Source organism: Mustela nivalis (genome assembly GCF_964662115.1).
Source record: "Mustela nivalis genome assembly, chromosome: 18".
Lineage (NCBI taxonomy): Eukaryota > Metazoa > Chordata > Mammalia > Carnivora > Mustelidae > Mustela > Mustela nivalis.
Genome location: NC_139037.1, coordinates 42,348,358 through 42,360,926, shown reverse-complemented (window position 1 = coordinate 42,360,926; position 12,569 = coordinate 42,348,358). Strand labels below are relative to the sequence as shown.

Here is a 12,569-nt window from a genome sequence, read left to right as displayed (position 1 = left end):
ACTGGGATCATGCTCCCTGGTCAGCAAGGGGTCTGCTTCTCTCTCTGCCCCTTCCCCTGCTTGTGCTCTCTCTCTCTCTCTCCCCACAAAATAAATTAAAAAAAAAAAAAAAAAAAAAGATCTTAGGAGTGCTTGTGTGGCTCAGTTGGTTAAGGGTCCAACTCTAGGATTTGGCTCAGGTTGTGATCTTGGGGTCATGGATAGGGCCCCACGGTGAGCTCTGCAATCAGCTCTGCAATCAGTCTACTTAGGATTCTCTCTCCCTCTGCCCACCACCTCCCCCACCACACAAACCTCTCTCAAAATAAAAATAACAAACCTAAAAAAAAAAATCTCAAATCAATAAAGTCTCACCGAAGGAACTAGAAAAACAAAAGCAATTAAACCAAAAGCTGGCAGGAAGAAGAAAATAAAGATTAAAATGGAGAAAAAGTCTTTTTTTCCCTCCCCAGAAATGGAAAAGATGATTCTAAAATTCATATGGAATTATAAGGGACCCCAAACAGTCAAACGAATATTGATAAAGAAGAACAAAGTTGTTGGAAACATACTTCCTCATTTCAAAACTTACTACAAAGCTACAATAATTTAAAAAAATGTACTCCTGGCATATAGATAGACCTACATCAGTGGAATATAATTGAGAATACAAAATAAACCCATATAACTATGGTCAATTGCTTTTCAACCAGTGTGCCAGGATTATCCAATGGGGAAAGAATAGTCTGTTCAATAAATGGTGCTTGAACTATATATCCATATGCAAAATAATGATGTTGGACCTCTGCTTCAAGGATACACAAAAATTATCTCAAAAGAGATCAAAGACTTAATTGAAAGAGCTAAAACATTAAAACTTTTTAAATAGGTTCCACACCCAGTGTGGAGCCCAACACAGGGTCTGAACTCATGATCCTGAGATCAAGACTTGTGCTAAGATCAAGAGTTGGACACACTTAAATGACTGAGCCACCCAGGTACCCTTAAAATAATAAAACTTTTAAAAGTCTTAAAAGAAAAACAAATCTTCATAATCATGGATTTGGCAATTGTTTGTTAGTTATAACAGATAACTCAGACTCCATCAAAATTAAAATCCTTTGTACACCAAAGGATACCATCAAAAAAGTGAAAAGATGGGGCACCTGGGTGGCTCAGTGGGTTGAGCCTCTGCCTTCGGCTCAGGTCATGGTCTCAGGGTCCTGGGATCGAGACTTGCATCTGGCTCTCTGCTCAGTGGGAAGCCTGCTTCCCCCTCTCTCTCTGTCTGCCTCTCTGCCTACTTGTGATCTCTCTCTCTGTGTCAAACAAATAAATAAAATCTTTTAAAAAAAACAGTGAAAAGATAACAGAGAATGAGAGAAAATATCTGCAAAGCACATATCTAATGAGGGTCTGGTATCCAGAATATATAAAGAATCTTATAATTCAACAGCAAAAATACAAACAACCTAAGTAAAAAACAGGCAAAAAATTTGAAAATCTATTTCTCCAAGGCTATACAAATTAGCAACTGGTACATGAAAAGATGCTCAACAACACCATTAACAATTAGAGAAATGCAAGTCAAAACCACAACATAGTATCTCTTCACAAACACTAAGATCGCTATAATTTAAAAGCAAAAAACAAAAAACTAATGTTGGTAAGGATGCAGAGAAACTGGAATCTTCATACATCATTGCTGGGAATGTAAAATGGTGAGGAGCCCCAGGCTAGCTCAGTTGGAAGTTTGCAACTCTTGATCACAAGGTTGTGAGTTCAAGGCACACGTGAAATTGCTTTTTTTAAAAAAAAAAAGGAGGAGGAATCTAAAAATGGTGCAGCCATGGCAAAGTTTAGTGGTTCCTCAAAAGGCTACACGGAATTACCATTATGACCCAGCAGTTCTGCTCATGGGTATAGACCTAAAAGCACTGAAAGCAGATAATCAAACAAAGCTTGTACATGAATGTCCAGAGCAGCACTATTCATAATAGCCAAAAGGTGGAAACAACACAAATGTCCATCAAGTGATGAACAGATGAACAAAATGTGGTATATCCACACAACGGAATATTATTCAACCTTAAAAATGAATGAAGCACTGAAACATGTTATAACATGGATAAACCTTGAAAACATACTAAACGAAAGAAGCCAGACACAAAGTCCACATATTCTATTATTCCATCTGTACGAAATATTCAGAACAAGCAAATCCATAACGATAGAAAGCAGATTAGGGCTGGGAGAGTGGGAAGAGGGAGTGATTGCTTAACAGGTACAGTGTTTCCTTTTGGGGTGATGAAAATGTTCCAGAACTAGATAGTAGGGATGGTTGTACAACATCATGAATGTACTAAATGCCACTGAACTGTACATTTTAACATGATTTAGAGGCACCTGGGTGGCTCAGTCAGTTAAGTGTCTGACTCTTGATTTGGGCTCAGGTCATGATCTCAGGGTGGTGAGATCAAGCCCTGAGTTGGGCTCTGCACTGAGCTTGGAGTCTGCTTAAGATTCTCTCTTTCCCTCTCCCTCTGCCCCTTTTCCTCAACCTGTGAATGCATGGATGCGTGCACATGCTTTCTCTCTCTCAAAAAAAATTAAAGGGTTTAAATGGCAAATTTTATGCTATGTGTACTTCACCATAATACATATGTACACTTACACCCCCCTAAAAAATGGGGTCATAAGGGAGACAATATGGTATATAATAGCTACATGATCAGATCACATAGATATATTTTTTAAAAATGGGGGAGAATGGAGAGAACATATGCAAAAAAATTGTTTTAACTCTTTTCAAAATTGAGTAATTGCCATTCTTAGACTGTTGTAGCTATAGTGTGGGAATAAGTAAATGATTAACGGGGATATTCTAATTCCATCATCCCCCATGTCTTTAGCATTCCGGAAGCATCAATTCAATACCTATGAGCACCCCTGGCATTCAAGACTGTGAATTTGAAATACCAAGTCAAACTGAAAACAAAACACAGGGCTTCTTTAAGAAATGGTTGATTCTAGGTCTGGGATAAGAAATGTACAAGATGAGGCTGGAACATCTTGTCATCTCAAATAGCAAGGTAGCTCCCAAAGAAAGACTGTTGGGGTCATGTCCAAAGGACTCAGGAGCCAACTAGAAGAGGCTACCACTGGTCAAAGATGGGACAATTTGAGCTTCAATAATGTTAATAATTGTAATGGATTAAAATATATTCCAATATATTTACATATATGAGTATATAATGATATTAAATAAAAACAACTAGTTACCTTTAGAGAACAGGGAACCAATTCATTATCTTGAAAACTGGTAAGTAAAGGGAAAGAATCAAGCATTTATCCTGCCTTTCCTATATGAAGTGTACCACTGGGTGACCAAATGGTAGATGAGGGGAAGTGTTTCTTCATATAAGTAGTCCAACTAATAAAAAGAAATGATAGAATTAGAATATCACCATATTGCAACCCCCAAGGAGTAAATGGATCTAGGCATTGATCAATCAACAGCTGCTAACAATAATCAATAAATTGTACATTCCTTTGTGTGGATTTCTAGATCTCGGTTATTTTAAACAAATATGAAGGATAGAGAGGTAGGACATTAGGAGTTGCAGAAGAAGAGGAAGAATGGGGTAGAGGCAATTTTTAAATCTGTCCTGGCTATTCTTTCCAGAACTGATGAAAAGATGCACCCACAGATATTTCTGTTGAGGAAACAGATATATACAAATAACAGGCAGATGCAAGGAAATGAATTGAAAGAACATAATAAATAACAAAGGTGAGGGTTTGTGGGGTGGGGAGGTGATCAAGATAGACTTTAGCTTTGTAATATTTCACCTTTTTTCCAAGGAGAATATTTTATATATAAAATTTTAAAGTTCTTTAAAAAACATTCTTGTTAGTGAGAAAAGTGCTGTCGGCAGAAACGTCAGATCCGTGAAGGCAGACGGGAGTCAAGCAGTCGCAGGCAAAGGGCTGAATGATGCTTATTCAAAAGGATCAAGTTATTGCTCCCCCTTCTGACTTGGGCCACTGAAAATAACTTCTCCAAGACAAACGCTCCAACAACAGTAAGAAATTTTCAGGCGCAGGGGGAGGTAGAATACAATTATTTCCCTACCAGTTGTCTTATTTGCAGGGAAAACTTAGAACAGCTTTAGAGAATGAAAATACCCCAAAGACTCACTCCCAGAAAACTTCAGCACTTGAAAAAGCACTAAGCTACACAAATGGCCCTCCACAGCGCGCTCCCCGAGGTCCACAGGCTCCTGCCGCCCTTCTCCCGCATGGCTGCCTGCCTCTGCCCCTCGCCTTCTGCAGGTCTCTGCTTGAATGTCTTGTCCTCAGACAGGCCTTCCCCGATCAGTCTCCTCTCTAGAATAGCACCCTTGGTCCCTTTTCCTTAAACGGTTTTCTTTGTCTTTGGAGAGGTAGTGCCGCTTTGCTATTTACCGATGAGATGTGTGAGTTTACTTTCCTGCCCAAATGTGAGCTCCAGCAGGGCAGGGCCGTTGTCAGTTTCCTTCCCAGCTGTGTCCCCAGCACCTCGAACAGCATCTGGTAGCAATCTGGGGGCCATGGCTATCTTGTGAAGGAAGGGCTGAATGGGTTCCCCAAACTGCAGAAGCTTTCCCCAGCTAAGCTCCGGATGGGAGCTGAGCAGGGGCAGAGGTCCGAAAAGAGGGGCTCACCTCCACGTTCCAGACGTAGGAGCTGTGGAAGAGCTCTGACCACATCTTGCCTACTTTGTTGATATCTTTGACATCCCAGACGTAGATGCTGTGGTCCTTATACACGCAAGACAGCCACTGATGGATGGGGTCGAAGGTCAGTGCCACTGTATCTGGGTAGACTGCTTCTGCCTTCCTGCGGAAGAGGAAGCTAACAAGACCACATGGGTTATCAGTCACCATCAATGTCAGCGTGAGTAGTGACACTCCGAGCTGCCTCTTCCCTGGCAATGTCATCTCTTATGTTAATTCCGTTCCAACTCTACGTCTCTCTCCTCCCTCCCTGCTTCCTTTGCTTTTGCTTCTAGTACAGAGGTTGTAAACTGGAAGCTTCTGCCTGGCCCCTGAGAACATCTGAATTTTCACCTCCGCTCATTTTGTCCACCCTCTCTCACTCACCTCTCTCTGAGCAGGGGAGATAATGGGCACGTACCTTAGTTCTCTTTCATTAGCCCTACCAACACATGACCAAATATCTCTATGCTGGGGGGCTGGGGAGCTGTCCCCTGGCTGGGGCCTCCCTGCAAAGGCTACAGTTTACTGAGCTCTTACTATGGGTCGATCTGACAGCTTTAGCTACACCGAGTTCCCAGTCTCCAGGAAAGGGCAGTACTAAAGTTCACAGATGAGGAAATAAAAGCACACACAGCAAAGGTGGCAGAGCTGGGCAACCTGGCCACTGTGACACAACACTGTGGGTCACTTGGAAAAGAGGCAGCCCCAGCAGCCCCTGGTTAGGTAGCCGCTCCCCCGCAACAGCCTTACAACAAAGATACACCACAGCTCAGCCCTTCCACCCGCTCTCAACATGGCAGCCAGAGGGATCTAATGCTTATGGCTGACCATACAACTAACTCCAACGCCTGAAATCTCTGGGGGCCGCCTATTGACCTCAGAAGAGACTATAAGTTCCCCCCGCCAGCCTCTATCAATGTTCAGACTTGTCTCCTAACATCCTCCCTTGGCACCCTAGGCTCCGGCCATACAGCCCCTGGCTGTTCCTGCCACATGCCAAACCCAGGGCCTTTTGCCCTTCGGTCTTTACACTTGCTCTCAGGACCCACCTCCCCACATAGCTGGCTCCTCCTCACCAGAGACTTCCTCTGGCTTCCAGTCCACACAGCCCCACCCCAGGCACTTTCCTTCCTGGTTTATGTCACTGAAGCACTTAGGACTCTCTGAAATGACATTGTTTGTATAATTGTTTAGCATCAAGCTCCCTCACCAGACCACAGACTTCATGATGGCAGAGATTTTGCTGCCTTGTTCTGGCTCTATCCTTCCAGCCCAGGGCTGGCCAGGCGGGTACATGAATCTGGAAGCCCCACCCCCACCCTCTGCCGGGCAGTACCTGGGCTCTAGGCCCTGAGCCACGTCCACTCCCAGGTAATGTGGTTTGGGCAGGTTCGTGACATATTGCAGGTTGTGGGCCTGGAAGATGCGGACGATCCCATCTGTGCAGCCGCAGAAGATGAGCTCCTGGCTGACACAGAGGCAGGAGGATAAGGAAACCTGTGGAGGCAAAGGGGACCCAAGTGGACGTGGTGCTCCACGTGGCCTAGTGCAGAGACATAGGGACTAAGAGAGCAGGCATCAGCCTCCAGAGAAGCCTTAGAGTTCCCTGGGCCTAAGAAGTCCATTTCAGCAAATTTTAAACTTTTGGAATCAGGATATGGCTGTCACTACTGAAGGAAATGTGCCAGCAGGCAGAGGCACAAATGGTGACAGAACTGTCATCGGTGTCTACAGAGGAACTCAGCTGTGCATGGGGGATCATCTGTGCAGCAGGCTGGGACTTCAGAGAGGGAGCCTGCAGCTCCAGGGTGGGATCGGACGCTTACAGTTTATTCTCTATTGTTTAAAAACAATTTCATGGAGCTTAGACTTCAGAGCAACACAGAAAAATGAGACTGTTTACAGGAAAGACTCTTGGGCGATCTATCCTACCAGGATACACACATGGAAGGGGCAGCAAGGGCCAGACCTGTGGATGCAGACTGGAAGAGCTTTTCCAGATCGAGAGGGACTTAATTTATAAGTCATTAAGCATGACAACTGCTGTTGAGCAGTTGAGCATAAGACAACTGCTCAGGGGCTAACCATCCATCTGTCAAAAGCTTTGGACTTGCTTAAACAGCTGAAGTTCTAGAAAGAGGATTCAAATGAGGAAAAAATGTTTAACCAACTAGGAAAAACAGATGAAACTCTGAATTCTTCTAGAATTCTAGAAGCCTGACACTGTGCTTTTAGCCCTAAAGGTGAGCTCTGGAGGGGAGCCACAAGAGCAGGGGGAGGAAAAGGAGGGAAAATCATGATGTTCCTGCCATCCAGTCTCAGAACAAGAAAACGGTTTGGATTCAAACCCTCGGATCCTGAAGAAAAGTGGTTCTGCAATTTATAGCTAGATCATCCTTTAATGTAAAAGGTTATGTATTTTTAATACAGCTCTTTTTTGACTAAAAAATGAAATCAGTAATACCTTAGGTTAGAAAAAAAAAAGATGTAGTCCTCCCACCAGCCAAGAGTGCTCATCAAACAGTGATGGGAGAGCAACTGTAACGTTGAGCCCATCACAGGGTACCGGGCACCATGCTGCGTGCCTTCTATATTTTACTTCATGGGACTCCCTGATCAAGTCTGTGGGGTGGACAGCAGGATTTCCATTTTACAGATGAGGAAACTGAGGCTCGGAGAGGGAGAGTTACTCACCCAGAGTCTCACGAGCAGAACCTCTGAGGAGTCAAACCCAGACCTAGTGGGATCAACTACGAGGCAGGGATATTACTGAGTGTCCCTGGAGACACGTGTCCTGGGAAGAATGTTTTCCCCACTGACGGCAGGGAGGGAGGGAGGGCGGGGTACCTTCAGGTTGATCCACTTCTCCAGCACCCTCTTCTCGTTGAACTGGCAAAGGAGGCCTGAGTAGGACACACAGAAGGTACTGCCTGCCATCCGGCCCCGACCACAAGCCACGCCACAGAAGATGTTGTTGTGCAGCTCACCCAGGATCCCTGAGCGCCCCACGAGGGGCACAGTGCCTGTCACCTGGAGGCACAGCAGGGCACAGGAAGACACTGTCCACATGGCCTAGATCCCAGCAAGGTCGCAATGGGACTCTCCTGACCAGCGACTATGACACATACCTAAACAAAAGACTCTAAGACATTCCTCCAAATGGAGAAGGGAAAAGAAAAACAGAACACACACTTCCAGGCAGAGACTTTGGGAGGCAGCAGTCCAGGAAATAGGTCTGGCCCCAGGGTCAGTGCTGGGGGTTGGGGGTAGTGGGGTGAGAGGGTGGGCGGGGGTGGATTTCCCAGCAGGGCCTGACAGCACCTAAAGAGCAGGCCTGGAAGCAGAAGCTGAACCAGAGGCCAGACAACCTTTGAGGTTATCGCCTTCAAATCTCAAATAGAAACAGGAGTCCACACCGCCCCTAATGGTTACTTCCCAGGCCTGGCTAAGGGAGCAGGGGCAGAAACATACCTTTGCTTCTGTGGAGACTTCCAAGAACCAGAACCTCACGTGCCGGTTCCCTACAGTGACAAAATAGCTGCTGTCCTCCGAGAAGGAGAGGGCAATGACCCTGCACGATACCTTGTTGGAAGCCACCACAATGTCCTTCTGGAAAAATCAATGCACACAAGTTCATGCCAGCACCCGTCCATTGGACCATTTGTGCCTTTGCCCTCAGCCCTGCATCTCCTTAACCTTTCCTGCTCCAAGTCAGTTTTCTTTGGGCCCTCCAGTGACAGAGGAGACTTGAGGCTTGGAAAGGTTTCCATGTATAAGCTCCAGAGCTCTCCCCAAGAGTCCAAGCTCTACAGCTCACACGTGGCTAAGCCTTAACAGCATGAAATCATCTTGAAAATCCTATGTGGAAGGTGCTTCTCCCCACCTCTGCCAGGCTCAGAGAGGTGGTATTATGCGCTTAAGGTCACACAGCAGGTAATGAACAGAGCCAGGATTTGGTACCCACGTCTGCTACCTCCAAGTCCTCCCCTAGCTGTTCCAAAGTGCAGCCTTCCAACACATAACAGTTCACTGAATTTTCACAACTCAATGAGATAGATGCCCGCATATCCATCTTACAGGTGAGGAAAGAGACTTACAGAGAAGTCAAGTCACTTGCTCAAGGTCATAGCTGGTTGATATGAAAATAATTCCACTAGTTGAGAGCTTGTCATATGCCTTATAGTAAATGTCTAGAACAGGGATCAGCATTCAGTATGTGCTCAATAAATATTTTCTGGATAAATGAACACTTCACCAAATTATCTCATTTAGTTTGCTCAGTGCCTAAGCCTCAGGGTGCTCTGGCTGCCCACACACCCACCAGTTGTCTCACCTTCCAGTCCCAGACGTTGAGTACCATGTCGTGCTGGTAGCCCATGGACACAATGTGCTTCATATTGGGGGAGAAGGCCACACAGGCCACGCCGTACTTGTGGCCCAGCATCTCTGCCACCTGACTCTTCTCATCCACGTCCCAGATGCGCACAGCAGGCCTGTGCCCGTTCTGGGGAAGGTGGGGCCATGACTGCTGATAGGTTCTGCACCAGGCGGGGGCTAGAAGGGCTATTAGGGCTGAAACTGGCATTGCCCCAGGATGTATCCAAAAGCTGCCTCCCCCATCTGCCACGGTGCTTTCTGGCCTGGGTATAAACTATTCTAGGGATGTCCCAGGCCTCCTGAGGGGTAGAAATGACCCCAAGATCCCTCCCCAACCACTCAATCACCATCACAACTCACCTCCCCCGTCACTATGTACTTCCCATCAGGGGAGAAGGCCAGAGCACTCAGAGACTTCCTAGGGGTAAGGAAAGGAGCTGGTCACTGGTTCCAAGGCGGGTAGGCAGTCACACCCCTGTCTGGCTGTGCTCACAGAACTCTGCCCACTCTCTGCCTCCAAGCCTTAAGAGGAGAGGCAAGTGCCAGCCGCTCCCATGGAGCCAGCACTGCCTGTGTGCCCAGAAGAGCACACCGTGCATCCCTTGCATTCTCTGCTGCCAGAAGAGGGTCAGTGGGCCAGGGAAATGGGGGTAAAAGCAAAGGCCCCAACCCAGACAGGACAGTCACTGGACAGGGACCTTCCTTTCCTCTCCCTCAGGAGTGGTAGGGCTCCCTAAGACCCCACCCACCCTGTAACCCTGAGAAATTCAGGTGCAGGAAATGGTAGCAATCCAGCCTAACTCTGGGGGTAGGGCTGAAGTCCTGGCAGTACACGAGACAGTCTGCAGCATGTGGTTCACTGTTAATCATGCAAGGTGTTCTGGAAAACCCATGAGCAATCAGCATGTTTCTCTCTGGCCTGCGCAAGGACTGAACGACCAGACTAGTTTACACACTTTTTGGGTAGCAAGTTTCATGGTTTTCAGACCACACTGTTTTCTTTTCCCCTCCCTCTTCTATCTGTGTTCCTTAATAGTCTGGTAACTGTCCCCCATATGTGAGTTACTTTGTGTGTAAATAATAAGTAAATGCTGAGTTTTGATGACCTCACAGAACACTTCTCATTATCATCGCTTCAACTCTGGAGGCTTCTCATTGATCCCACAGCGGCAGACGAGGCAAGCTGCCCATCCGATGGCCACCTGCCCCTCCTTCCTCACCGATAGAATCCGAGTTTTAAAGGAAGGCTGCAGCCCCATCATGAATGCATCTCCTCACCTCTCTTGCAGCTACACAGACACAGCTACACAATTTCTTCTGGCCAACCACAGGTACACTGAAATGCTCTGTGCCATTTCCTGAAAAGCTTCTCCAAGGGAACTCGTTGCCCTCATCCCCACTCATTCCCCTTCCGAATCAAGGACACAACAGCCAGAACTCCATCTTGGACCATGAGGCAGCCTCAAGAACAGGAGCCTCACAGAAGGCACAACAGTACACGACAGGCAGGCAGATGGGGCGGGGTTCCTGATGCTTGCAGACACACCGGCCACCTGGGTGCCCACCTCTAGACTTCACTCGTGCAAGAAAGGTGCACCCTTGCATTTGAAGCCATGCTTTCTATGGGGTTCTGTTGTCTGAAGCCACCCCTGATCTGTCGCCCGCCTTGAACTTGTGCCCGGCTCTCTGCAAATGCTATATGGGCATCATGGCCCTCATTCCTCAAGCGCACTCTGGGAAGTGAGGACTCTTAGCCAATTTGGAGATGAGGAGACCTCTACATGGGGGAGTCCTCCCGACTTACCTAATCCGACTGGGCAGAGCCCTGGCTGCGCATCGGAATTCCCTGCAGAGCCTTTGAAAAACATCAAAGCCACACTAGGACTCGTGAATGAAAGTTTGGTGAGGAACAGGGTAATATCCGCTGTTTGAGAGACGCTCCCCATGAGATACTCACTAATCACCAGAGGGAAAGAAGCTTCACAGGGGGAAAGTCTGGCAGATACCACCTTCACCAAGGGCCCAAGTGAACACCAAAAGAGATCACCATCTATCTTCCTTCTGATACAGAACCTCAGTCTATGAGGAAACATCAGATAAGCCCAAAGGCTGGGGCATTCTACAAAATACCTGGCCTGTAATCCTCAAGTGTCAAGGTCATCAAAGTCAAGAACAGATGAAGAAACTGCTTCAGACTAAAAAAGCCTGAAGAGACAACTAAATGCAACATTTGATCCTGGACAGAATCCTTTTGCTATAAAGAACATTCTTGGAAAAAAAACAAAACTACATTCTTGGGATAAATGGTAAAACCTGAAAGAGGCTTACATGGTAGTGATGTACCAATTTCAATTTCCTGCCTTTGCTGATCGTACTGTGGTTTTGAAGGATAATGCTCCCCCCAGCTCAGAAACACCCTCTGAAAGAGTTAGCAGTACAAGGACATCATGTTGGCAGCTTACTCTCGAATGGTTCCGAAAGAAAAAAAAAAATTACCATGCATATAGACCAAGAATGGTAAAGCAAATGTGGTAAAAGGTTAACATTTGGGGAAAATGGGTGAAAGGTATACAGGCATTCTTTCTACTGTTCTTTAAAGACTAAAATTATTTCAATATAAAAAGTTAAAAAATTACCAATACCCAGAAGTGGCTTCTGACTCCGCCTCATCTCCCCCTCACTCACTCCTTCATTCCAGGCACAGGACCACCCAGCTGCTCCTCAAAACACCCCAAGATTCTTAACCATGGCCAGGCCTTTTTGCTTGCTGCTCCCTCTACCTGGAAGACGCTCCCCACACTTTCACAGGATCACCCCGTTATTTCTCTCTGGTCTCAGCCTCCAGGAGGCCCAACCTGGGCCTGCTGTTATGGCTCCCATCTCCCCCACCGTTCTCCATCTGCACAACTGCCCTAACACATCCTCGTTCTTTCCTCCACAGCAATGGTCAGGGTTGGCTAGTAATTTGCCCACTGCTGTAGTGTCACCACTGCTGAGCTGTCAGCTCTGCAAGAGCCGAGACTCTCTCTGTCCTCAGCACCTGGAACGCTACCTCACACAAAGCAGCAGAATGTAGCAGAATGTAAGCGAATGAGTTTGTCGCCCACCCACGAGCTTCCAAGCAATGTGGGGAAGTGGGTAGGTGCCAGGACCCTGGACCCACCCCCACCCAATGCCCAGGGCCCAGCCTACCTGGCAGTGTTAAAAATGTGCTGCTGCTTGTTCTCCTTAGGATTCAAAATCACTACCACACAGCTGGGGAGAAAGAGGGAAATGTGCCTTAACTAAAGGAAGTGCTAGGGTCCAGGGACGATTCCATTCCCAGCGGAAAAACCCACACATAAATAAGGCTCCCTCTGAACAGAAGAGGCTCTCATCCCCCTCTACATATCTATGCTGAGAATTATAGGGCGCTGCACGTTATTAATGATATATTCGGAAACAGAAACCAAC

General features: G+C 46.6%; 1 protein-coding gene across 1 annotated transcript in view; it reads right to left on the bottom strand.

The window, feature by feature from the left end:
- Positions 1-12,569, bottom strand: part of WDR62 (WD repeat domain 62) — a 44,449-nt gene that overhangs the window by 26,759 nt on the left and 5,121 nt on the right. The window contains exons 3-9 of the mRNA XM_082708814.1: positions 12,309-12,371; positions 9,477-9,534; positions 9,073-9,243; positions 8,211-8,348; positions 7,587-7,769; positions 6,076-6,236; positions 4,686-4,875 (exon numbers count right to left, since the gene is read on the bottom strand). Of these exons, the coding sequence (XP_082564940.1) occupies positions 4,686-4,875; positions 6,076-6,236; positions 7,587-7,769; positions 8,211-8,348; positions 9,073-9,243; positions 9,477-9,534; positions 12,309-12,371 (964 nt within the window). The remainder of the gene's footprint in view (positions 1-4,685; positions 4,876-6,075; positions 6,237-7,586; positions 7,770-8,210; positions 8,349-9,072; positions 9,244-9,476; positions 9,535-12,308; positions 12,372-12,569) is intronic.